General features: G+C 43.8%; 1 protein-coding gene across 1 annotated transcript in view; it reads right to left on the minus strand.

Annotated features, from left to right (window-relative positions):
* Nucleotides 1–16,160: 16,160 nt before the first annotated feature.
* Nucleotides 16,161–27,895, minus strand: part of TAL1 (T-cell acute lymphocytic leukemia 1) — a 12,771-nt gene continuing 1,036 nt past the window's right edge. Inside the window, exons 2-5 of the mRNA XM_015424242.1 lie at nucleotides 27,533–27,829; nucleotides 27,278–27,457; nucleotides 25,827–25,918; nucleotides 16,161–16,579 (exon numbers count right to left, since the gene is read on the minus strand). Of these exons, the coding sequence (XP_015279728.1) occupies nucleotides 16,161–16,579; nucleotides 25,827–25,918; nucleotides 27,278–27,457; nucleotides 27,533–27,829 (988 nt within the window). The remainder of the gene's footprint in view (nucleotides 16,580–25,826; nucleotides 25,919–27,277; nucleotides 27,458–27,532; nucleotides 27,830–27,895) is intronic.

The following is a 27,895-nucleotide window of genomic DNA, read 5'->3' on the forward strand; positions in this document are numbered from 1 at the left end:
TACACGCAGGTAGGGGGTTGCAGTATCAATAAGCTAGAAAAAATGAGAACTACTGCAAGTATGCAATTGTAATACTAATAATCTTCCAAGTGAGTACAAAATTACAAAATATACATTAACAGTAACATTGTTTATTCCAGATAATCTATAGGTGATGGACAAAATTCCCCGGAGTTGGTGTTCCGTTTCGTGATGACTTCCTCACACATCAAAACTCCTAACAAGAAACATTCTTACAGTTATTTCAGAACAATATACCTTGCTACAATCATAATTGTAATTAAAAATCACTTGAATACATACATAAAGAAGTGCCCTCATACAGTCACAAATATTTCAAATGGGTTCTTCATAAATCTACAATAAAATTTCATATTAGATCACTGTGGTCATGTACATAATTCATTTCATACTAACAACACATTTGCCAAGGTTATTTAACAATTTCAATAAAAAAAACTCTTACCCTAAACGTTTGTAGTGTTCATTCCTGTTGTATATCAGACCAAAGTGTAAATGCGGGCTCCTCAGCCTTATCTGGTACCCATTACCATAGTCTTTTATATTTGTTTCTTAAAGATACCTCATGCTCTAAATGCTAATCACTAAACGTCCTAAGGGAACCTGCATGTGAAAAGGGACCACTAACAGCAACCCTGCAGTCCAAGTAGTAAAAAACTCCACCCATTCTTACCACTACAAAACGACATGTATTAAGAGACGAGAATCACCCAGTTTGTATTCTTCGCCTAAGTGCTTACAGAAAGCTAGCCAGGTCTATTGACATATTAAGTCCAGCTGGTTGGCAGGTGTTGAATCTAAAACACCAGTACGCCTCCCTTTGCAACAGTAATTTCCGTATATCAATGATCTCATAAGGCTTGGGACGAATTACTTCCCACGTAACGCATTTAAAGTCCTCAGGACTATGATTATATTCTAAAAAATGCGATACAAGTGGAGCTTCCATACATCTGTGCCTGAGGCGAGACTTATGCTCCAGTACATGTGTTTTTAACGCTCATGTGGATTGGGCAATCCACAACTACAGATCAAAAGGTAGACAACCCCCTTTGTAGAACATGTTGAAAAATGGGTTAATTATTTTCTGAAATTTACTTCTGGGAAAAACAACACCTTAGTTTCCCACATTTGTGGACATGCCAGGCAATTTGGCCCCTCGGCAGGGAACTGTCTCTCCTGTTGCTAAATAGATCTGCCCTAATGATCTTGTCACGTATATTAGTGGTTCTCCGAAAACCCACATAGGGAGGGTCTTTGCACATCGGGATGTCATTTAAGATGTGCCAATGTCTCAGTACAATTTTCTTAATGGTATAAGCCCTCATATTAAAATCCAACGCCCAATAAATCCTATCCTCTGCTGCCTTCTGCTCCCTTTCTTTCAGTAAATCTACCCGATCCCTACGCCTAGCCCTAAACCGAGCTGCCTCTATAATCTGTCCCGGGTATCCTCGTGCCCTAAGTAACATGCTAAGTCTATCTGACTCTTTCTCAAAATCTTCATTATAAGTGGAGTTCCTTTTAATTCTGAGGAACTGCCCATAAGGTAAATTAGATTTGAGGTGTTGAACATGATGTGATTTGTAGTGAAGATAGGAGTTCCTGTCAGTATCCTTATTAAAGGGACATACTGCCAATTTATTATTACGAACAAAAACTGTGGTGTCCAAAAAATTAATCCTCGCAACATCAGATTTGTACACAAATTTGATAGAATTGTGAAAAGTGTTCAGGCACTCTACATATGGTCCTATGATCTTACAGTCATTAATTAACATAAACAAATAATCAATGTACCTCTTAAAGAAAATTATGTGATCAAAGAAGGGGTTATTGTTGTTATTTAAAATCCATTTTTCTTCAAAATCTCCCAAAAATAGATTTGCTACGCTAGGTGCAAAGGCGCTCCCCATAGCTACCCTTTTAATTTGCCAATAGAACACATCTCCAAAACGAAATAAACTTTTTTAAAAAATAATGTCAACTAAGTCTAACAAAAAATGTGTAGAGGGGAAGGAGGGTTTCCCATTTCTCCAAAGTCCTAAGAAGACACATCCTCGCTTCCTCATGGGGAATGTTAGTGTAGAGTGAACTGACATCCATCGTAACCAGAGTGGTTCCCTCCGGGACCGCTAAGCCTTCCACTTTACTTATAAAATCTCTAGTGTCTTTGAGGTACGTGGGAAGGGTACCTACAAATGGTTGTAGAAACGAGTCCACATATTTGAATAGTGGCTCAAAAATAGAGTTAGTTTCCGAGACTATGGGACGGCCTGGTGGTGGGAATCCTTGCTTATGGATTTTTGGTAAATTATAGAAAATAGGAACCCTGGAGTATGTTTTCTGTAGATACTCTGCTGTGTGCTCAGAAATGTAATCAAGGAGAAATGTCTCCCTTACAGTTACCTGGATCAGCCTAAAAACCTCTCCCATTGGATCATGATCCGTTTGCATATAAAATTGCTTATCTCCTGTCTCATAATTTCCCTTATCAGCATTTTTAATGACTAATTCTTTCTGTTCTGATATCTCATTTAAACTTTCCCATTGTGATTTGGTTAAGTTATATCTCAAGGGGGAGTTCCATTGTTCTAATTGACCAATATCCTCCAAAACTCTCCTTTCAAAAACAATAATAGATGGGTGGTAAACCTGCGGGATAAACTGAGACTTGCTTTTAAACAAATTGATGTCAACAAAATTAGAACCTTCAAAAAAACATTTTAATTTTAAAGTCCAAATGAGCTTAAAGATATCCACTCTAACCTGAAAAGCATTGTATCTTGGCGTGAACACAAACCCTGGTCCCATGTTTAAAGAGTCTATAATGTCTCTTGAAAAATTCCTGGTTGTCAAATTAACCACTAGGTCCTCTTCCTTCCTCATTTGGACTGGTTGTAGGAAATGTTCTCCCTCGCCCTGGTTTTTGTACGTCTGTCTAAAAAAGATCTTCCCATAGACCCCTCCTCCCCTGATGTTGTAGCGGAGTCCTCTGCTTCAGTAGACGGACAACTGCTTTGGTCAGGACCTGTTGCACAGGAAACACGGCCACTCACCTTATGGGTCCATCACCACCAGGAACAATTATGTTTTGATATCACTCGTATGCCCTGGATTCCAGTCATTTTGGGGTCTCTCTTGGCTGAGAACCCATAATCCACAAGTGGATTGGATTCACCAAGAACTCCAGTTTCCTGTAGTCCCACCTCCTTCAACCCTGTCTTCCACCCCACCAGAATTGGAGTCTCATGTCCTCCCACCCTCATCGCTCCTGTTGTCCAGCCACCCACAGCTACCGCTGCCGGTTCCACCCCCAGCAACTCTGTCTCCCACCATAATCGCATCCGCTGCAGAATCTTCACCCCTGCTTCCTGTTCCCTATCAAGACTTCACGGATGTCTTCGAAGAAAAGGGAGCTGATCAACTGCCTCCACACCAGCCATATGACTGTGCTATTGACTTGATCCCAGATGCTCCCCTACCCATTGGCCGGTTGTATCCCATGGCTGAACCAGAACTCACAGCTCTACAGGGGGTTTGGGGGGAAAACCTGGCACGGGGATTTATCCAGTCTTCCACATCCCTGCTCTCAGCTCCAGTATTATTTATCAAAAAGAAGACCGGTGACTTACATCTCTGCAATGACTATAGGACCCTGAACAAAATCACCATTCGAGACTGGTACCCATTACCACTGATCCCCGAACTATTGGATCGCTTCAAAGGAGCACAGGTCTATACAAAATTAGATCTTCGTGGAGCCTATAATCTCGTATGCATCAAACCAGGTGACGGGTGGAAAACGGTTTTTGGTACCAGATATGAACAATGTGAATATCTAGTGATGCCATTTGGTTTAACCAACGCCCCAGCGGTTTTTCAACGGCTCATGAATGAAATCTTTTGTGACCTACTAGACCACTTCATTTTTATTTACTTGGACAATATCCTTGTGTACTCCAACTCCATGACCCAACACATGGAGCATGTGCGTCAGGTTCTCCAATGTTTTCATACCCATGGCCTATACACCAAGCTAGAAAAATGTGCTTTGCATTTACATTCCATGGAATTCCTGGGTCATATAGTATCCCCTCAAGGTCTCCTCATGGACCCGAAAAAGTCGAGGCTATTGTCCAGTGGCAGGTACCCCAAAATCGGAAGGACGTCCAGAGACTCTTAGAATTCGCCAATTATTATAGACAATTTATCTCCGCATATGCATCCTTAACCACCCCTTTAACTCGGCTTCTTCTTCCTAAGGAACCATTTCAATGGACACCAGAAGTGGAACACACCTTTCTTCAGCTGAAATCCTGCTTCATGTCCGGACCCTTGCTTCAGTATCCAGACCCTCACCTCTCGTTCACCGTGGAGGCTGATGCTTCTAGTGTTTTTCCCCAGCCTTGGTCCTCCCACAAATGTTCCAGCAGCAGACACCCAACTACAGGAATTGCAGGCCCTTCAGGCTCTGCTTAAGGAACAGCTCCAACATGCCAAAGAGGCTTACAAAGAAGCTGCAGACTGAAAGCGGCAAGAAGGCCCCCTGCTACACGTTGGAGACCTAGTGTGACTATCCACTCAATACCTGAGGTGGCTTGGCCGCTCCCATAAACTGGACACTCATTTTATCGGCCCATATAAGATTACAGATCAGATCAACCCTGTGTCATTCCGTTTTCAGCTCCCAGACCACCTTTGCATCCATCCCGTCTTCTATCAGTCCCTACTGATCCCCTCGTCTCCAGCCAATCCCAACCATCCCACACCACCAGCGCCACCAGCGCCCATCATCATCGACGATGAAGAAGAATATGAAGTATGACAAATCCTGGACTCCCGCATCCAGCTGGGAACTTTGCAATATTTGGTCGACTGGGAGGGCTACGGTCCCGACGACCGCTCCTGGGAACCCGCCACTAATCTCCATGCCCCTGACATAGTCCAACGATATCATGCTGAATACCCTGATAAACCCGGCCCTCAGGAGGAGGGGGGCCCGGGGGGATGGTGTCATGCCCACAGTGCAGTCCGACCCCGTAGACCCTGACCATGGGGATTATGTGCCCTCAACGTCTGAGGGTGAGCTCCCTGCACCCCTTGAATCACCAGACCTATGTCACGGTAGAGCCAGGAGTCAGGCTGGGAGGGTGGGTCACAAGACAAGTCCGAGGGTCAGCCAGGAGAGCAGTCGGCAGAGCGTTAAACAAGTCCCAAAACACCAGACACAGCCGTAGTCAAACGTTAACAGAGGTCAGAGTCCAGATAGCAAAGCCAAAAGTGTCGTCAGATTCAAAGCTGGGAGTCAGGAGCCAGAGCAGAAGTCCACAAACACAAGCCGTGTCCAAAAAGCCACAGAGTCAAACAGGAATCAAGGTGCAGAGCTTCTGGTTCTACAAACAAGGTTGCTAGCACAAAGTGCTCATGGCCAGAGGCCCTACTAAATAGTGCTCTGGCTCATTAACCCACTAGCACCTTTGTGTGAGGTCCTGGCTGCTGTTAAACTCAGGGCTCAAGGATTTCCGCCCTCTTGAACGTGCTTCTTTTCGTCGGCTAGCCAGATCCTGACGTTTCCTATCCCTAAGCTGGCTTACAGGTGGGGGAGATGCAGGTGGTGAGCTGCTTACGGCCCAATCAATCCCAGGTGCAAATCGTCCTGTAGTTGGCTCAGATTGCTGTGTATCTTCCTCCGTACTTACAGTAGGTGCAGATCCTGATGCTTCTTCAGCTCTTCAAGGCACGGAATCCTCCCCTCTTAGGCTGTCAGGAGCTGGATCTGGGGCTGAGTCAAGGGCAGGCATGACAACCTAAGGTCTGTGGAGGATGAGCACCAGCTACCAGGAGAGTTTACACCTGGAGCCGCACCGGCAGAGCCAAGCACAAGCACCATGTCTCCTGATTCCCCCCCACCGGTGGCTCGTTTGCAAGAACAAAGGCAGCAGGACATGGCAACCCGGCATAAGGAGGCGCGCATGTGAGGTCGGCGTCCTCTAAGCCCCGAGTACTGACCGGAGCCAGGACCCTGTTAGCGGCCGGTAATTGGCTAACAAGCGGAACAGGCTTTTTAGGCGGCTCTCTCAGATCCCCAACTCATGCTGGCAACTAGTCTCATAGACGACTCGCTGCACCCCGAATCCTGCATTCCTGTCTCCTGGTTTTCAACCTGATTTCCCGGCTCCTGACTTTGGCTCGCGTGACGTTGTTTCTCCGGCTCCCTGAGGAACGGCTTTCAGCTTCTGAACTCTGCATACAATTTCCGGTAACCCTAGACTGCGTTTTGACTTGGTATTTTGGACTCTGCTCACGTTACTCTGTATTATCTGGTGCCCTGACCTCAGACTGTTTTTTGGACTTTCCGTGCCCTGCCTGGCCCGCCAGTGCAATCATGACAAATGGAATGTCAGCAAAGCTCTATACAATTGGCTATGGCCTATCAACACATGTATATCACATGGGCATGAAGTGAAAAACCTGCAAATACCAATCATCACATGCAACAATCTATACTTCAAATTCTTTACACCTTAAATCCCCTTGTTGGAAGTGTAGTGTGCACAGTGCAGCTCCTGGCTTTCACCAATTACATACCCAGCTGTATTTCTCTGACTTCTCAAGACAGGGCATGTTTCAAAACAGCTGCAATAAATGGCATATATGTAGGTACTATCTTTGTTTATTTTTATTCAGACTTCTTGTTTGTTGTGGTGGCGGCTGCAGGATTCAGAACAGAAGGTGTCAATGAGCTGCTCATGTCATGTGGCTCCAAAGGTACTTCCAGGCATTGTCTTTTTGTCACACACACACACACACACACACCCCGAGTGATATTTCAGAAGGTGGGGAGGATATAAAATAATTACACAAAGGAAATAAATAATATATAATGTTTGGTGTAGTGGTTAAGTATGCGGACTCTAATCTGGGAGAACCGGGTTTGATTCCCCACTCCTCCGCTTGCCGCTGCTGGATGACCTTGGGCAAGCCATAGTTCTGTCAGAGCTGTTCTCTCAAGGACAGTTCTTGAAAGAGCTCTCTCAGCCCCACTACCTCACAGGGTGTCTGTTGTTGGGAGGGGGAGGGGGAGGAGGAGGGGGAGGGGGAGGAGTTTGTAAGCCACTCTGAGACTCCAAGTGAAGGGTGGGGTATAAATCCAATTTCCTCCTCCTCCTCCTCTTCTTCTTCTTCATATGCCATCATTAGACTCCACAGATCCAGTAAATCTCTGGGAGGCAACATCAGGGAAAGCCCTTGGCTTCTATGCCCTTTTGTTGGCCTTCCAGGGCAAGTGGCTGGCTGCTTTGTGAACATGATGCTGGACTGGATGGACCACTAGTCTGATCCAGTAGAGTCTTCTTAGGTTTCACAGAGTATCCTGCATACAGAATGAAAATCAGTGCTGTGACTCAGTGCAGGGCAGGGGGGGGGGGTTCAATCGGCATCCTGATCTGGGAAGGGCAGACCCACTTTGTGGTGAATTGTCCCCAGTTTTAGACAGAGCAGCTGAATGTGCCACCTTACAAAGTCAACTCAGCAGTCCTATTGGAGGGGGGGAAATCTGAATGTATGATAGTGTAGTATGTGTTTATGGTGTTTGCACATGTGTCTGTCTCAGCTAAGGAAACTAAAACAGATATTGTGAATTAGGGAAGTAAAGTCCCCTTGAACCTATGAACAGTTCTTTTCTAAAGAAAGGTGGTGTGTATTCATGTTAACTTAAATAAGCAGCAGTAAGACAAGTCCCACTCTTGCTAAGTATCCATATGGCTATCAATTGATGCCATAATCAGCAAAAGCAAGGACAAGAGGCATTGCAGGCTGGCAGAGAGAGCAAAGGGGCATCTAGATAGCACTGTTCAGGTACATAGGGTTGCCAGGTCTCCCCTGGTCACAAGCAGGGGATGGGGGGGGTAGTGTTGCCAAATCCAGGTTGGGAAACTGCTGGAGATTTGGAGATGGAGCCTGGGGAGGACAGGGACCTCACTGGGGTACAATGCCATAAAGGCAACCCTCCCAAGCATCCACGTTCCCCAGGAGAACTGAGATGAGCTATAATTCCAGGGGATCCCCAGCTGGCCGGGCTTGCCTAGCATATAGTAGGCTTGCCAAGTCCCCCTGGGGGGCGGGGAAAGCCCCGCCCGAGAGGCCCGTTACCCACCACCGGCAGATCGGGCCCTGGGGAAACCCCACCCCCAAAGCATGCAACGTGCCCGGCGTCAGCACGTCACCCAGAAGTGACGCAGTCGCGTCGGGCGCATTGGGGGCGGGGGCGCGGTCATCCGAGGGAAAACTCTATGGTTTTCCCTTGGATGATTGTGGCCCTGCCCCTGGTGTGCCTGACGTGGTTGCATCACTTCCGGGCGACGTAATTGCGGCGTGCACGCGCTTTGCATGCACGCACGGACTCCTGGAGCAGCGCTGGAGTCCCCCGCTCTACATACAGTAAGGACTTGGCAACCCTAGCATATAGAGTGCCATCAGGAGCAGCTCCACTGGCCAGTGCTTAACCAAATGCCCTCTGCCTCCACTTCTACCTTTTAAGAGTTATGATAGTAGCACCTCTGACAAGCCACCACTGATGAGAATTATGGTTAACTATAGGCACTTCAAACCAAATGCTTTAGACCCCAACCTCTCAGATCTTCCTATCAGGCCCAGAATTAACTTGTTGATCCACATGATGGGAAACTACAGGTACCTTTAATAAAAGAAGATGAGACAGAGGTGTGTTGATTTGTAAACCTTTATTTAGAAATATCCTCAATATATCATTATATATATTTTATTTATATATACATACACATTACAACAAATGTGTTTTCTAATTAGCACATCCACAGTGGATCACCTCATGGGCTATACAAAGGTATTAAGAATAAAGGTACCAAGTCTGGTTACTTAAATTCTGCTGCAAAATGCAGAAAACCCATAGGGGCCAAAAAGGAATCCATAGCACAGTACGACACTGACCAAAAGTGTGACTTCTTCAGAACCTAAAATCGTGAAGGTGTTATATACACCAAAGAGCAGGCAGGAGAGAAAACTTGGGGACAGTGGAGATGTACCATTTAAATCACAATCTAAAGTACACATCAAACAGACCCTATATATACCTAAATTGTACTGTGCTGGTACAAATAGATTGGATTTCTGAAAAGGATACAAGATGTACCATTCATTCAAAGTAATTGAAATGTTGGGGAAACATGTGGCATTTGTGTGTGACCATCTAGAGAAGAGCACAGAACTAATAAAGAGGTTTCTTCTTTATAAAGACACACACACACACCCTGTACCAGCAGTATACAATGGGACGCAGTGACAGGAGAAGAACAAAGGGGAAGGTCTGTGCCCAGTTCTCTGCATAACCAAATGGCTTTAGGTTGTAGCAATTTCCTATTAAGCAACATCAAGCTTGGTCTTGCACATTTCAGACTGATGATCAGACACAGTGTCTTTCTCTGTACTCTCCCCCAGTTCTCCTCTTTGCCCTTTTCCTTGTCTACATCTGTGACTCAAGCTCCACATGTAGCTGCTTCCTTATCAAAACTTTTGATACACGCACAAACACACACCCCTACCATATAATACTAAGTTTTGTCACATATGTTGGCTTTCTTTGGTTATTTTGGGTGCTATCAGACATCACAAATAAGCCCAAGTTAGCTGATGCCTCACATAAACACAGAGTAGCTTCAGATGTTACAGACTGCATGCATTCTTAGAGGATTCTCATGCAATTGCCTGAATATCTGAAATAGTGTCCATGCTATTATTTTGCCTCAGTATGCATGTACAGAAGATCAAGCCCTGCATAATTTTTGGCCAGCAAGCATTGTTCTTTGACAGCCCCTTGTTTGTGCCACGGGTATGGGACTACATTTGGCTTGGTGGGACATAGGTTACACATGACCCAATTTATAGTCACAGGCACATCTAGAAAAATGTATGAAATGGACTGTGGTGGAACATGTATGGACATCTGGTACTTTCTTGTAGTCATCTGTGGTGTAAGTGTTCTAGAACATTTTTGTAAGCCACCACACACTCAGGAGTGGCTGTTGCTAAAGAGCTACAACCATAGATAGAAGAGTGTGCAAGTGATAACAGACCATACACATTTAAACTTTATCAATGTAACATGCAGTACTAGGGTTGCCAGGTCTGGGTTGGAAAATACCTGGAGACTTTGGGGGTGGATCTGGGAGAGGGTGGGGTTTGGGGAGAGGAGGGACCTCAGCATGGTACAATGCCATAGAGGCCACCCTTCAAAGCAGCCATTTTCTCCAGGGGGGCTGATCTCTGTCAGCTGGAGATCAGTTGAAAAAGTGGGAGATCCCCAGGCCCCACCTGGAGGCTGGCAACCCTATACAGTACTAACAGAGCTCACCTGGTAAGAATGCTACCTCAAACTGTGGCAACTGGGTAGTTTGATGGCTCCCTAGATCCTGGCCTGACTAGCCCCCCCAAAAGGGACATCTGTGACAGTGTGAAGTCTGAAAGCACATCTACGATACTGGGATATTTCAACAGTCTGAGAAATTAAATAACGTTTACCCAAAGAAACTGCCTTGAATCAGTATCAAAGAGGCCACAGAACCATGAAGTGTCAACTAAGGGTAAGGAAGGACTTCTCTTTAGCACTGTGGAAATGATTCTGGCATTTTAAAAAGCCAAGCTGTGGGATGGCTTTAGAGGAAGTCATTTATGGAGCCACATGCATCCAGTTCCCTAATCTCAAATTAGCATTTATCTAGAATTTTAGCATTAAGTCCTTTATTACTGTCAATTGATAAAAATAATTCTAAACTGAAGGAAAGGCTTCTGCACTTCATAAAACCTAGGTTAATGTCACCCAAAACATGGATATACATGGGGTGAAGATAAGTCCTTATAAAACAACCAGTTGGGTTTCATAACACTTACATCACAAAACAAAGCCTTTTACAGGTAGCATTTGGACCTGAAAATGCTTATATATATACAAAGTTTAATGCACATATACATATATTTTAACACAAAATAATGTTGCTTTCCTCTTTAAAAAGGGAAGGATGTACCATCCCTGCAACTTCCTGTTGATGCTGGCTACCATATTAGATGTCTCAGTACCAAGCCAACCTCCCTCTTCAAAACCCCTGATCAGACAAAACAGCCTTAAAAGCCTCATCATCTTTTCAGTACCACAATGATGGTGGCTTTAAAAAAAACCTGGTTGACTTATGTATTGATCAGCAAAGTGCTCTTGAGAAGAGTGGAGCAATTTCTTGGTGATAGGAAAAGCATTCTGATGTATGAAGTAATGAGAGATATTACTATTAATCTGCATTAGTGCATGTGAGAAGAGAACCATAAAATGGCACAGATTCCCAGTTGATTCATTTTGGACATAACATATATATGCCTCCATATTAAATAAGTACAAACAGTAGTAGCAATATGTTGTTGTACCTCCAAGACATAAATGGACATACAAGCCATAGATATCTTCTTACTGTATCTGCATACATCGTGTGAGAAAATTTAGGGGGGTTGTATATGATTGTGATGCTTCCTGGGTCAGAGATCACCTCTCTACAATGGTATCCCATCTTCCTCCAGTAGGGTTGCGAAGTCTGGGTTGGAAAATACCTGGAGACTTTGGGGGTGGATCTAGGAGAGGGCAGGGTTTGGGGAGGGGAGGGGCCTCTGCACAGCACGCCACAGAGTTCACCCTTCAAAGCAGCCATTTTCTCCAGGGGAGCTGATCTCTGTCAGCTGGAGATCAGTTGTAGAAGCAGGAGATCCCCAGGCCCCACCTGGAGGCTGGCAACCCTATCCTCCAGCCTCCACAAGAACTCCATAAGCAGATGAGTCTCTAATGGGATAAATAACCTTCAACAAAAATTTCTGGAGGTAATGGCCACACTTAGGCAGGGAGATCTACTTGCCAAGCAACATTCAATTTCTTTGCTGCTTTCCTCAGGCGAAGTCTCCATATCTGTTCCTTGGGGAAGGAATCTCTTTAGCTACAGCCACACTGCTGCAGCATTAGGCCCTGACAGAGCTACAAACTCTACTATATCTGCAGAGCCTCCAGTTCTGTCCCCCACCTGGCCATGAATGCCTTCACCCTTGTTCCAGGAGGCCAGGTCACCTTAGCATATGGAGACTCCAGGCCCTGCTGGCTACCTTTCTATCAAAGCCAGCAAACCTGTCCTTCCTCCCACCTCTGCCTTTTGGCCACTTCTTCCCTGCCTTGCCCACTCCCAGGCTCCCTTACTCTACTCCTGATGATGCATTTAGACCTGACTAGGCTAGTACTAGCAGTAGGGTTGGCAGTTCTGGATGGGGAAATATCTGGAGTTTTGGGGGTGGAGCCTGGGAAGGGAAGGGTTTGGGGAGGAGAGGAACCTCAGCAAGATACAGTGCCACTGAGTCTGTTCTCCAAAGTAGCTATTTTCTGCAGGGGAACTGATCTCTGTTGTTTGGAATTCCGTTGCAATAGCAGGGGATCTCCAGGCCCCACCTGGAGGTTGGTAACCCTAACTAGCAGCCAGTTCCTCTTCCTGCTCCTGAGGGCCTGCCCTCCTTCATCAGGTGCACAGCCACTCTTAGGCCTGCTTCTTTGCCCCCTACCCCCAATTTAGGTGCGACAGTGTCATGGATTAAATATAGGTTATTCATCTTTGTGTCATGAAAAGCTTATTATTTCTCTTGTGATTCTATAGTTCTTTGGGGGATACATAAAGAAGGATTGAGGAATAAATAGTTTACAGATAGGTCCTAAGCATATTTACTTAATTGCAAGATAAATTTAATTCAATTGTGTTTATACCTTAAGTAGGTATGCTACAGATTATAAGCACAGAATTTATTTGGTGTCTGCCATATGCTGCTAGACCAAATATTGCTTTGCTCTGAAGAAAATCAACATCACTCAAGATGTCTTATTGGGAATTTTAAAATGTCATATTCAATGCTCCCTGCTCCCTCTAAGCTGTGGAGTCTTGTGAGCAAAAATTCTACTTTGTGAGCGACTGGCATTAAAGTTGCGAGTGAGCGATTCAGCTACTGCATAAATTGGTTTGCTCTGGAGCCAGCCTTCCTGAGCTAAGACAAAAATGTGTGAGCCAGAGGCTAAAAAACTGTGAGCTAGCTCACACTAACTCAGCTTAGAGGAAACACTGCTCAATTTGGAAAGGTTTTCTCTGATGTGATAACTTTAGAGAGAACCCCTGTAGGGAATAGCATTAATGTCACACATCTTGATTGAGCACTAAAGTTGTCTATAATTATCTCTGTCTCAGAGTGCCTGTATGTGATCTTTACCACCATGGCAAATATGTGAAATAGTACCATTAGCAGTTTACCACTAATATCAGTCAGCCTGGCCATGCAAATGCCCTAGGAAGTTTATTAAAATTATGGTCATTATCACTGCTAAGTCAAAGCATCAGAGGAAATCACACAGAGCATTGTTTCCTCTATAAGTGTTTTGTCATCTCAATCCCATGAGAGGTTTACAGTTATTTTAGATTCAGACTTTTTAAAAATAAAAAAGCAGTATTGTTATGAAAGCATCACAGAAATGCTCTGTTCTTTCTATAAAAATGCTGTAAAGGCCAACTGTATCCTTTAGTTAAGGATGGACAGCTGCGAGAAGGAGTGGCTTTGATTGGTGGAAAGGTACACCAAAGCTATACCCTACATAGCATGGCAGAACAGAGACTGAACTACACAGTCAGGAAGTCCTGGGTTGGACTCTTGCCTTTGCCATGAACTCACTGGGTGGTCTTACTCGGCCACACTTGCTCAGCCCACCCCCTTTCTATGATACAGGAATAGTAACACTGACCAACCATACAGAGGTGATGGAAGATTACAAGATATTAATGAACATGAAGCAATTTAAACACTTGAAAACAACATACATACAGTAAGTTTTATTCTTATTACATTCTTAGGTACCCCCTAAGAAAAGAGCCTTTAACAACTGGAATAAAAAAGGCCAAAGAGTGTTCGGTCTAGTATGGATATCTAATTGAGTTATGGTGATTTTGCAGATCTGCAAGACCAGTGAAAGGGTGACACCCACTAAACATCAGGATTCATTCCTTTTGAGTTATTTCATCTGATTTCCAAAAGGTCATTTCTAATCTATGGGTGTCTGTCATTGCTTCCAGTTAATATAACATCTGCAGTCCACAAGCCATTGATTCCACTGCAGTCCCTTCAAATGCCTTCAGATGTTTATGGACTACAAGGCAGCTGAAATGTAGCTTCCCCAACACCTACTTAACTATTTTAATTTTTAACATGTGCAGCCCAAACCCCCAAATTAGAAGCTCTACAAATGTTCAAAATATTATTTTTATTTTTAAAAGATCCTTTAAAAGAACAGTTCCAGCTATGCAAGTAAAGATTCTCAACTAACAGTTAAAGAAAGGCTCACATATGTTTTCCAAAGCTCCATCCTCCACAGGCAGTAATGGGTATGTGCACAGAGTTGTGAATGGTGGTGTAATCCTGTAAATAAGTTGCAGCTATTCCTCAGGACCACTTTAAATACTACATAGAGGCAGAGCACTTGACTGAGATCTATCTTCAACCAATGATGTTTCCCAACAACCATATCATACACTACACGGGTTTGCAAACATGTTGTTTGTCGCAGTCACATTTTACATTTTAGGTGTACACTTAAAACATCTTACGCAAACTATTTTTTAATGCAATATATAAAGTGGCCCTGAGAATGGAAAAGATTTCCTGATTTTGCAGTCCCTGGATAAACAACTTTGGCTATAACTCCAAAAAAAAAAAAGTACTCTAAAGTAATCCTGAAGTAGTCTCAAAATCTTCAGTGGTTCTTCCTTAAGACCATGTAAAATCAAATGGTTTGTGAACTGCAGCCTTGTGAAGACAAAGAAGTTGGACTGAGTGAACAGAACAACTGAGGTAAGGAAAATGACCCATTTAGAGTACACTGGACAGAAAATCTATGATTAGTAGGCTATTGTACAACATAATACAAATCAGCTGTGAATTCATGCAACTTCTGTGAAGAGCACCTCATTTACACTGCTCTTGGAAGGTTCTCCTGAACAAGACTCAGCACTGTGGGCCATTTGCCAGTCTCTGACTGATAGCATCATCCATCAACAGAGAGGTGCTCTTTCACAACTCCCATTCATCTCCATGCTGTTTGTGTGGGAGAAGTTGAAACAGATTGTGTCTTGTGACTTTTATGCAAGTCAATCCAAAATAATCAAAGTGCATAGCTGAAAATTGTTTGTATCAATTTTTCACACACACATAACCCTCACACACACATACACACATTTCAGTAAAAATAAAGCAGGGAGGCCCCAAGATAACAACTCTAAGGAAATGCCATTGCTCACCCATGTCAGAAGAAATCACCATTGTGATGAGGTGTCAGAAGCTGGGAATCCAATTCCCACTGATGTACCTTTTCAGTTCAGCAGATACTGCATATTGGAATTAAACAGAGAGAATTCCACATCATAAATACAAGACCTCAAACAATCCAAAACTGGGTTAGATTTATTTTTTAAAAAAGAACCAAACAAACCCACAACACAAAGTCTCAACTGTTCCTTCATGACAAGATTTCTTTTCTTTCTTAAAAGAAAGAAAATTTTTTGGGTGAAAATACTCTGCACAGACAAGTTTCATCAGTTCCCCCAATGTGGTCTGGGGGTGGGGGGGACCACACAGCATATTGCCACATAACACATATCATGGAAGATGCTTGGGTCTGAACAGCTGAGAAAGAGAGGAGTGGTATAGTGCAGAAGAGTAGATATTCTGCATAAAACAGATTATCAGTCCAGTCATTTATGAACCTTCTTTGAATACAAGATGTGCTGCCCACACATTTCACCCATTCTTTCAAAAACAACACAGATAGCAAAATGACTTCTCAGGCCTGAGCTTCATCTGCAGCATAGGCAACAAAAATACACTTGATTTGATCCAACAATTCATTAATCATCCTGTTGTCTTATTCCAGTTGAAAGAAAGAAAAGTTGGGAGGTCCCCATTTATTGGCTGAGCTAACAATGGGGGAAGGGCATGCATAACTTCCAAATGCCAGGTTCTCAGGGGCTCGCCTGTGCCTCTTTGTCAGTTCATCATCGCTGTGCATTGCTTTCGATTGGAAGAATAGAATGGTGGATGCCTCTTGTGTGCTTAGAATCTAACATGTCGTGCTCCTCTGTGAAACTGTCTGGGCTTCCTGCTCCATCTAATGAACTTCCACAGCTTGAGTTTGGGGACAACATGTCCTGAAGGAGATCCTCTTGCACTATGCCAGTGTCTTTGCTGACTTTACCCCTTTGGTTTCCTTCTTCTTCCTGGTCGTTCAGCAGCTTAGCCAAGAAGTTGATGTATTTCATGGCCAGGCGTAAGATTTCATTCTTGCTGAGTTTTTTGTCAGGTGGGTGAGTTGGGATGAGCTTGCGAAGCTCAGCAAAGGCACCATTGACATTCTGCTGCCTCCACCTCTCCCGGCTATTGGTAAATATTCGACGGACCACTTTTGTATGAGGACCTAAAAATGGCAAGAAATACAGGGTTAGCAGCAACAAAAAAATTTAAGTGTATACATCCGATCTATTCAATTTAAAGACTAAGGATGGCTTTCAAGCTACAGATATCTTAATAAAGCTAATTTCACATTCAAAGTTAATTGACACATCTATATTACATGGTTACATTCACACAGAGGTTTTGCTATGGTTTGGCATCCAAACCAAAGCAAGGTTTTTGGGAGGAGATCCACATGGCATCATCCCCTAACCATCCACTTTGTGGATTTCTCCCATTTTGTCAGAATCTTTCCCAAACTTGGCATGGACAAGAAGGTGCATGGTTTTGAAGGTCCTGCTTACATCAGCACTATTTTTGTTTCCTCAGCCTCTACAGATGCCATTTTCCTTTCCTGCCACCAGAGGGCTTTCTTAGACTTTTTTTAATGGTAATTGCTCTATCATTATACCGTGTTTCCCTGAAAATAAGACACTGTCTTATATTTATTTTTTCTCAAGAAGACACACTAGGGCTTATACCACCAATGCATAGAAATCCTGCTAGGGCTTATTTTTGGGGGTAGGTCTTATTTTCGGGAAAACAGGGTAGTATTTTCAATATGAACTAGTAGTTTTTCTGAATTCCCAACTTTTTTCCTCTCTAACCCTTTTTCTTGTGGAGTAATATAGGGGAAGCTTTTGTGGAGATATAAAGGGGAAATTAAATTAGTCTTAAAACATTATGACCTCTTAGCGAGTGCTCCACATACATAGATCTCTATGCATCTCCTAGAGGGAAATCATCAAGTTAATTGTGACCAATCAAAGATGAAATGATCCTGGAAACTCAGTTGTTTTACCAGATGTCTCCCTAAACCAGCATCCTTGACCTGCAATTGACTTCACTGAATTAGGGTTCATTCTGTGGTTGTTTATGCTCATGAGCTATATAGATATGCCCGCATGCGGGGAGGGCGGGGTATAAATGAAATAAAATAAATAAATATGCAGGCAGTTATCAGCAGGCTAATAGAACAGAACAGAACCCAGCTAGGAAGACAAAGGATGGATGGAAGGAATGGTGGCCAGTAATTACTTTTCTGGAAGGGAAAAACCTAATATAAACCTTAACCTAAATATAACCTATATGCTTATATTTATATTACCACGCCCAGCATATTATTTCAACCTGTGTTAATGTGAAGAAGCAATACAATAGGAAGAAAGGGAAAGACCCTCCATATACAGAGGTAGTAAACCCCTGTATACCAGTGCTGGGAGGCAGCATCAGGGGAAGGCATCCACCTCTGTCCCCTATTTATTGCCCTCCAGGGCAACTAGTCAGCTGCTATACAAAACAGGTTGCTGGAACAGATGGACTACTGCTCTGATCCAGCAAGCTCTACTTATTGTGTTCTTAAGGGAACAGGGCATTTTCAGTTATATTGTTTTATAAAATTAAACAAAGGCAACTCAAATATACCAGAAATCATTGTTGTAAATGTTCCCAGATTCATTCAAAATACTACCATGCAGAAGAGGCAGGACCTTTGTACATCTCAAGTAGGATGGAAACTCCTCTCTTCTGTAGTCACTAATTAATATTACATCATACTAGAATTAATTTGTCATTTTTATTTATGTTTGCTGTTAGTCCTGGATTCACCTAATTGGGGTAAAATATAAAGCATATAGAGCAGATACTGTGCTCCACTTTAGGAGGGCAACAATAAGAATAATCCATTAACTGGAAGAGCACAAAGAGATTAAGTATTAAAAGTTGTATAGCTAAGTTATGGTAACTAGCTAAATAGTTGAAATTAATGGAATTCATTCAATGGAGAGATGGTTGTGTTAAGAAGCCTTACTTTGCAGACAGCTTGTAACCATTTTATTCATTTTGGTATTAAGAATTATATCTTTCTATAGATTTATTTAATTGTGCATTTTTATGAATAAAGGTAGGTATATATATACATTTAAATTCAAATGATTATTGAAAACAAATATTTGAAGCATAAATAAATCAGCCTAACTGATGATGAGCTTCCGATGATTGAAGCAAATTAGTTACATATAAATTAATATTATGCAGTAGCAGCAATTTGGAAAGGTACATAGTTTATTTACTATTCTGTATTATATATTTTATAGTCTGCTTATCTCACTGACTCAGTGATATATTTGTGTATTAAGAGTGTGTGTGTTTCACTGAATATATTACAGAAGGTACAATCTTGTCTAATTTATGAAGCCCTGTAAATCATATGTAATAGAAAAAGATTTTAAGGGGGTGGGGGAGAATATTGCAATAACACAGATTGGATTGAATCCTGTGAACCACAAAAGGAAGGAGTTCCCAGGACAGATGTCTTCCTTCCTGTCTTGCCATTGTGTCCCACAAAAAGCTGCTCCCTGATTACCAATAGGCTAGAGATGGGGAGCCCTCAAAAACAGAATACAGTATGGTAGGCTGCAGCTTGAGGGGAAATCACAGATGTTATCTGCTCTCCCCCATTTTGTAAGATCTTCTGCAGAGAGAGCAACTGTTCATGCAAGGGTGGGAGGTGATTTCTACAGATTTCCTTTCTGAAGCCCCCTGCCCACAACCTGCTCTCCAAAGGTCACCAGCCGTCTAGAATGGCTTTTCAAGAAATGGAGGATCATGCAGGGAGTGGCAAGGGAAATTAAGACAGATCTGTGTTGTGAATTCTTTCTGTTCATGGTTCATAAGGTCCAACCCAGTATACTGAATCAATGTGTTATTTTACCCCACAGAATCTTTTGATACCTCTTTATCATGAGCCAGGGTTCATGAGCTGGAGTCTCCAGTTCAAACTGTGACTCTGCCTTGGTATACACAAATTACTGTTCTTTCAGACACATAGAATCATAGAATCATAGTTGGAAGGGACCTCCTGGTCCAACCCCCTGCACAATACAGGAAGTTCACAAATACCTCCCCCTCCACACCTGCAGTGACCGCTGTTTCATGCATCTGTAATACAGGAACAATCATGCCAGCCTACCCTGGAAAGCTATTATAAAAATTATTGTAATGTATGTGAAATGCCTTAAGCACTGAAGGAAAGTAAAATCTACATACTATCATTTTTATGAATTTCAAAAAGGTTTCCTGTGGTTAAATTAAAGCAGAGATTACAACATTCTATGGCCTATTATGTATATTGTAGTATATTTGATCTTTATAAGATATATTTGATCTTCATAAGATATATGGTCCATATACAGGTCTTTGATATAAAAATATTCTTGACAATTGAGACCAGGGTTGAAAAAGAAACAGGAATGTGTCTGTTTGCAGACCATGACTATAATCCACAAATGTTTTCCAGCTATTTGCGCATGCCCAACTTCAGTAGGACCAGGGGTCATTTCCTGCCGGAGCACACTGGAGCAGTGCTCCGGCACTAAGGAGCCCAGAGGCAGCCCCCCCCCCCGCCACCTGGGGGGATTTAAATGCTTTCTTCCCTGCCTGATCTACTCCAGGTGCCCCACAGCCATGGGGCACCTGGAGAAGATCAGGCAGGGAACCCAGGCATGTCTGCCTGCCCACCCTTGCCTTGCCTTCTTCAGCCAGCCCACCGCAGTGGCTTTCCCCCTGAGCCTCTCCACTTTGGTGGAGAAACTCAGGGAAGTGGGGGGGGGATTTAAATGCCTTTCTTTCCCTTTCCCAGATGGGGAAGGGAAAGAAAGGCATTTTAAGGATCTTTGGAAGATCAGACGGGGAACCCAGGCATGCTTGCATGCCTGCCCTTTGTCAGGGGGTGTGGCATGTGCAAATGAGCTATGCAAATGAGCTCCTGCACCTCTTTTTCTATGAAATGACCCCTGAGTAGGACTAATATATCTGTGTGTGTGTGTGTGTGTGTGTGTGTGTGTGTGTGTGTGTGTGTGTTGATAGTTCTATAGATTGTAGTGTCTGGCTGCAGTCCCCACCCTCTGTGTAACACACAATGGCATTTAAAATCCTGATATCCACCAGTGTCCAACCAATTAACCCACCCTAAATCAAAGCAGGAAGTTGATCGTGTGGGATACGCCCACCTGATCCTAACAGATGATCCCTGCTCAATGCTCCATTGAGGAAAGCGAAAAAGCCTCGGTGTCTGCCAATGTGCCGTGGGGGAAATTTCCTTCCCGATGCCAACCCAGACGACCAGCTCAACCCTGTGCATAAGAGCAAGAACCACCACATGTTAAAGCAGAAGGCAATAGCAAGCTTCATGTCCTTTTTCCTTCTGCACATAACATTGACCCATATTCCCTGTGAACTACATATTGTGTGAGTTAAGACATCTACATAATTGACTTAACTGGCATAATTCACAAATACCTTCCTGTGGAATTGTGGGATTGGCATCCTTTTTTCAGCACCTGGGCACTGAAGGGACAGTTGAAGTAAGAGGACAAAGGTTTACCTCATAGATCTGGGGATGCTGGGATGGAATGAGGAATCTGGGAGAAGCCATTGAAAAAGAAATGTTAAACCTACTGATTCTCAAAAATGGGCATGTTTTGAACTTAGCCTTGGTTCTCTGTTTGCAAAATAAAAAGCTTACTGGATTTTTTGCCCTCTGTGCTTGAAGCCCTAGTCATTCAAGATACATGGGAACTGACTGAAGTTTTTCTCTATAGGAGTCATCTGGTGTACTCCCATAGGGAGATTGATCACATTTTTCCCTTTGCAGCTCAGAAGCAGTGGAAACAGAAACATGAGTCTTGTTTCCTCAGGCATTAGTTCACAAAAAAGATGGGAACCCAAATCTCATAGATTCAAATCTAATACTGTAGTCCTTCTCAAAACAATTGAGGTAATATCTAGTCTACTGCATCAAAAAGACCATTATTGGCATTTGGCACAGAATCTGCCAGTCCTAATGCTCAGCATCCACCAGGGGTGAGCATTTATTTTGCCACATGAACATATGAATTGCAATGCCTCACAAACCCAGTATGGCTTTCATAATAGTACTTAGTAATAAAAGTGCTTTGCCTTTTTTCGCCTAATAGCTCTTACAAGGCCCCTGGAGAATCCATATTGTTATCTCTGTACTTGCAGGGTTGATGCTGAAAGACTGAAAATTGCCCAAAATCACCTAGCGAGTTCAAGCTCAGAAGAGGACTATTTAGTAGTTCATGTTCATTGCCACTACACTACACTAGCTCTCTTGGTCTTGCTGACCCATGAGGTCTGCAGGCCTGCTTCCTTGTCAAAAGGGAATACATTATTGTATTTCCATTCAATTGCCCCAAAGAACTTTATACTCATATTTTGTAATCCATTCCAAGTGCTTGCCATAAAATTGATTCAGAGAGGAAAATCAACAATTACAAAATTAATTTTTGGTGGCTTGAACGCGGAGGGGGGGTGTCCCTGTTCTGTAAAATGCATGACAAATCAGTACATTTGTATGGAGGAATGATCCTTATTTTTATGCAAATTCTGTTTAATTTAGCAGATTTCCCAACATTCCCCACTTTTTCCTATTGCCCAGATTCAAACGTCATAAAGATGTCCTACTGCTATCTATATGCTGTAATTAGCTACCATTCTATAAAAAGCTGCATTTGTGTAATAAACAGTTTTGTTAGTCGTATGTATCAATTGACTAGATGATCCATAGAACAGGATTCAGCCATCAAAGTATGATTGACCAATCCTTCAAAGGCTTCTATTAAGATGGTAGTCTTTAAGCATCACACTCAAGAATAGTCCCAGTAAAGCCCTGGCAGGCCCTTGGAAACCTGGAGCAAAACACTAGAGGATCATGCCTTGAGAGTCCAATCTATAAACCACTCTAGATGGCAGACCCCAGTTTGGCATAAGCACTAAAGTGGCAATTCAGGAAGCAAATAATAGCTGGTACCTTAATACTAGGGCCGTGGTGGCTCAGAGGTTAAGATGCTGAGCTGCAGACCGGAAGGTCTGTAGTTCGGCAGTTCGAGACCCTAGTGCCGCGTGACTGAGTAAGCTCCCATCTCTGGCCACAGCTCCTGCCAACCTAGCAGTTCAAAAGCAAGAAATTGCAAGTAGATAAATAGGTACCACTTCGGTGGGAAGGCAACAGTGTTTCGTGTGCCTTGGCATTTAGTCATGCCAGCCACATGACCACGGAAACATCCTCAGACAGTGCAGGCTCTTCAGCTTGGAAACGGAGATGAACACCACCACCTAGAGTCTTTACCTTACCTTTACCTTAATACTAGTGTTATTAAGACCGCATGAACAATCTCACAAAATTTCAGTGGGATTTAATTTCAGATAATTGCCTGATCTCATGGCTTCATTGGAGGAGCTATAATGCACTAGTGGAGCTCTCCTATCCACAAAGGCTCCCCTTTCGCATTGATTGAGGGGACTGCACACTCTCTATGTACAAAGGGGTGCACATGCCATGTTGCCCCCTTCATTTAACTGAATGGGGAAAGTTATTTGCACAGGAGTTCTGTTGCACCATTAAAGTACACATGGAGCTCTGGAGTGAAGGCAAGGCATTTAAGGTCAAGTTATGTGATACCTTATGACCTCTTCACCTTGTTTCTTTTGGAAGGCCTTTTAATTAGACTCTTACCTCTACTTTTAAATTATGGTTTTACGCCTAATGTGTTCAGTGTCATATGTATTATAATATATAATTTATGAGAGAGATGTATGCATCCACAAACACATGGATTATCATGGGCATGTTCTGAGGAGCCACAGCCAATTACAGCAACCTACTGCCTGTACCCAAATGTCTTGAGATGGTATGCATCTCTCTTTCACACTTTATGTATTTATCCACCAAATGCTGGTTAAGAACCAAAGTTACTGCACTGCTATGTAAAGTGTGAATCTGCTGTAAAACATATTTACAATTAAAAAATATTTTTCAGCTGGATTGGTCCATTAGGATGAGGTGATAGACCATAATAAAAAGATGACACTACTGGTGTTTTTTAATGTATAATACTATCTTACTACCACAGGATAACACCCATGTTCAAGACACAGGTTTATTGCTAAGCTATGTGGTATGATGAGGCAGGACTAATCTTAAATTGATGGTGACACTCTCAGTTTATGATTTGCCTTACATTGTTGTATTGAACAACTTAGCCTGTTTCTTTAAAACAAAATATACACTTGGTTTAAACTGAAATGCCTGATCTGTATATGAATTGTAAAATTAATGACCAATGAAATAGCCTTCCCACTCCTCCACAAACTCAAATATTTGATCAAAAGTTAACAAGTTAAGGTAAAGGTTCCCTTGCTCGAAAGCCAGTCAAATCCGACTCTAGGGTTGCGGTGCTCATCTCCGTTTCAAAGCCGAAGAGCCAGCGCTGTCTGAAGACATTTCCATGGTCATGTGGCCGGCATGACTAAACACCGAGGCGCATGGAAAGCTGTTACCTTCCCACTGAAGTGGTACCCTATTTATCTACTTGCAATTTCTTGCTTTCGAACTGCTAGGTTGGCAGGACCTGGGAATAGTGCCATTAAATTAAAAAAGCATATGAAGCAAATTTGAAACTTGGTTTTGAAAATATAAAAGGGGGAGGGTTAAAATTTTTTTTCATTTTTTGAGCTTGATCCCTAATTAAACATGAATGAGTACACATGGGGGGGGGGCACAGCAAGATTGTGAACAAATCACAAAATGTTCTGCTGCTCTGAGATACACTGCAAATCCTGACGATCCTCCTTAAGTGGTGATCTCATGCTGGAAAATGGCAATGACCTCAGTATGGCATTTAGCCATTTAATTATCCCTGGGTAATTAAGTTACCATGGTCACAATAACCTGATTTCTCCATGGCAGTTATTGACTAAATTGTTCTACACTTGAGCAAATGAGGCATAGATGGCAGCCAGTGTCCTGCGATACTTCCCAGGATCCTTAACAAAATTGCTAACTGGTGTTGTTCATACCATCTTCTTCTCACCTTGGCTTTGCTTGCCAAAGGCAGATATGCTCTGCACAGCTCTTGTTTTGCTGTTTGCCTGACACTGAAAAAATGGAAGGGTTATCAAGAGCACCTGGTGGGTTGGGTTCTGTGTGACCGGTCACCCTGTGCATGCCTGGCTTCAGATGCCAAAGGAATAACTGCCAGGGCCCTGTGTGGGACATCAGATCAGTGCATATTTGTATGATACCATCAGGTAACCCAGCACAACCACACAAACAGGAGTCTTGCAGCACCTTAAAGTTTAACAGCTTTTAGCATAACTTACTCAAGGCTCTTGCCTTCTAAGTGGCCTAATTCAAAGATACCCTTAATTTTATTAGCCCAAGACAGAGGTGAGGTTTATACATCAGATACTTTGTGCAAATCACTCACTCCAAGCAACCCTTCATTAATCCCATGGACTTCAGTGCCCATTTATTTCAAATGCACACCCGATCCCACCCTGAAAGAACAGCAAGAAATAAACCTGCAAAACAGGATGAGATTTCTTCAAATAAACTGATATCCCCCTACCATTAGCTGACTGAAGCCTAATCCCTACCCACACAGAAAGGCCTTACACATTTCTGAAAGATACGGAAGCTTGGGGTCTGTAGTTGGAGGGAGGGAGGGTCAGAGCTGAGGAGTAGCCACCCAGAATTTGAGGCTGGAAAACCCAGCAGATCCAGCTGCATGCGCACTTGACCAATCTGTTCTCTCCCCCACCCCTCCGCCTTTAAACTTGCCACTGAATAGAGAGATGATGACACAGCCACAGCTTTTCTAGCCCATCTTCTCCACACACACACACACACAAACACCACTTCTGCTCTGCAGTTCTTCTGGAGCCCTGCTCATTACAGCAGGCGGGAGAAAGTGGATGGATGACGGGACTAGATAAAACTGAGCTAGAGAGGAGACAGCTCCCTCGTCTAGCAGTTCAGCCACAGACTGAAACGGAAAGCAAAATCTCTGGGTCGGAATTTTTAAGCCCAGTGGGAGATCTGAAACCCCCCTCCCCCACCTACAGCCATTGTCATATAGATCAGTAAATTCTTTTAATCCCAAAATGACCATTTCTGCAGAGTGGAGATTGCATGCTGGCTGAACAGACAATTAGGACCAATATCAACCAGCCACAAAGCGAAACATTTGCATTGTTTTTCTTCCCAGCACCATGGCCATCTTTAGACCAGAGGCCATAATGTGATCTAAGCAAGTTTCCCATCCACCACCACCCCAAAGTAAGCAACAGTGACAGTTCTTGGGGCTCCAATTGCCCCATCTAGGGAATCTAACAAAGGGTTTCCTCACCATCAGAGAGCTCCACTTCATAAGGGGACGGTCTTCTTTTCACTCGGCTATTGTTGTACATTGAGAAGGTGTCTGGCTCCCCAAAAAATCCACTGCAAGATAAGAGGCAGAGAACACAATGAGATAAGGAAAACCAACCACCATAGATCACCAGACTTCTGTTGAAGCCAAGGAGAAACGATTCAATATAATTCAGCTGAGGGTGTACATATATGTCTGTGTGCATACTGTGTGATGAGCATTTATAATATGTGCACATGCTATAAATGCTCAGCAAGCACACACCCACACAGAGAGCTTCTTGGACCACAATTCCAAGTATATTTATTCTATGAAATCCATTTGGCCTCTAGCAGAGCCATCCTAAGCACAGTTACATCCTTCTAAGTCCATTTGAATGTTTCAGGAACTGAAATGTATTACATGCCTGCTTTAAGCACTTTTTGTGTGCATCTAATAGAGAAGCCAGATATAATTTGCAGCAGCACCTTTTTTTAGCCAACTTTAACCTGATTAAAGTATTGGTTCCAGTAAGTCATTGTCCAAACAGCTACCAACCTCTAAGAAGCCAGGGTGGACATAGTTTTGGCTTGCAATTGACACAAGAGTCAAGATTATATGGCACTGCATCTTCATATGAAATGATAAAATGATTGCCTGACTCACTGTAGTAACTAACACCTGTGAACCCATCTATAAAACCAGCATCTTTCCATTCTGAAGGCACAGTGCCAATATTGCATTGGAACTATGATCAAAGCATAATAATTGCTTTTGCTACATTTTATGTTGTTTCCTACTATTAGAGAAGTAAATCCTAACCACTCTTTTATTTTTAGTGTACAAGGACTTTACTATTTTTCTATCTGATAAATTCCTCTTTGATAATAACTACAGTTTAAAGAACTCCTCTGAAAAGAATTCACAAATGCTACATTTTAGGAAATTATTTATACTGTCAATACAATTCATCCTTCACTTAAACCAGTAATTTGGCACTTAATGGTAGCTACCTGCTGTTGCTTTCAGAAGAAAAGGAAAAGTCGACTACACAAAGGGTAGGTACAAACCAGAGAAGAGTCTTTGCTTATTCTCTGCCCTGTGGCAATCTGGCTCATTTACTAAACTTGATCTTAGTCAACAAAGCAAAATTCACATCTGTCCGTTAAAACTAACCTCAGACAATGCAACACATCGAAAAATATCGAAGACACAGAAGGAAAAGGGAAGAAAGGCTATTTCGAGAAACGGAAGGGAAGGTGGCAGGGAGACGTTAGGAGGAAACTATGTTTTGGAAATCGATAAATCGGCAAGGCAAAGCTGCGGGAAAGGGAAGGCGCGAGCGGCGACGAGGAGCAGGGAGCTGCTCGCCAAAGGCACCAAGGCGCGGCGGGCGAAGGAGCGAGCGCTTCCGAGGGCAGACAGGCGGCCCAGGCTGACGAGCGACGGACCTGCTGGCGGTGCTGAGCGGGGCTCCGAGGCCGTAGAGCATGGCTCTGGCGGGCGGCGGGAGCGGGAGGGCGGGCGCTGCCGCGGGGCTCAGCTGCACCATGCGGGCGTCGTGGCTGCTGCTGCTGCCGCCGCCACCACCGGGGGGCGTGCCGGGGCCCGTGGCGAGGGCGGTGGGCGCTCTGCTGCTGCTGCTGCTGCCGTTGCTGCCGCCGCCGCCGCTGTCTCCCGGCTGGCTCTGCATGGCCCCGGCCGGCGCCTCCCTGCCTTTTATAGGGCGGCCGCCGCGCACCAACTCGATCACGGGCACCGGCGCGGCAGGGGGCGGCGGGCCGGGGGAGGGGGGCGGCCGGCCGGTCTCCTTGGCAACCCCATTGAGCAAGGCCGGCTCCCCCGGGAGCGCCATCCCCCCGCCGCGCCGCCCAGCCTCCTCGCCGCCGCTGCTGCTGCCGGAGCCCAAGCCCAAGTCCGGCTCGCCGACGCCCTCTGCTCCGGCTCCGGCGCCGCGCGCTGCATCCCGCGGCGGGTCACTGGGGGACCTCTCCGTCAGCATCCTGGGGAGAGAAAAGCCGAGAGGAGACGGCGGCAGGAGGGGGGGGGGAGCGCGGGAGGGGGGGAGG

The sequence above is a fragment of the Gekko japonicus genome, unplaced genomic scaffold, assembly GCF_001447785.1.
Source record: "Gekko japonicus isolate JY-2015 unplaced genomic scaffold, Gekko_japonicus_V1.1 scaffold2047, whole genome shotgun sequence".
In the NCBI taxonomy this organism is placed as follows: domain Eukaryota; kingdom Metazoa; phylum Chordata; class Lepidosauria; order Squamata; family Gekkonidae; genus Gekko; species Gekko japonicus.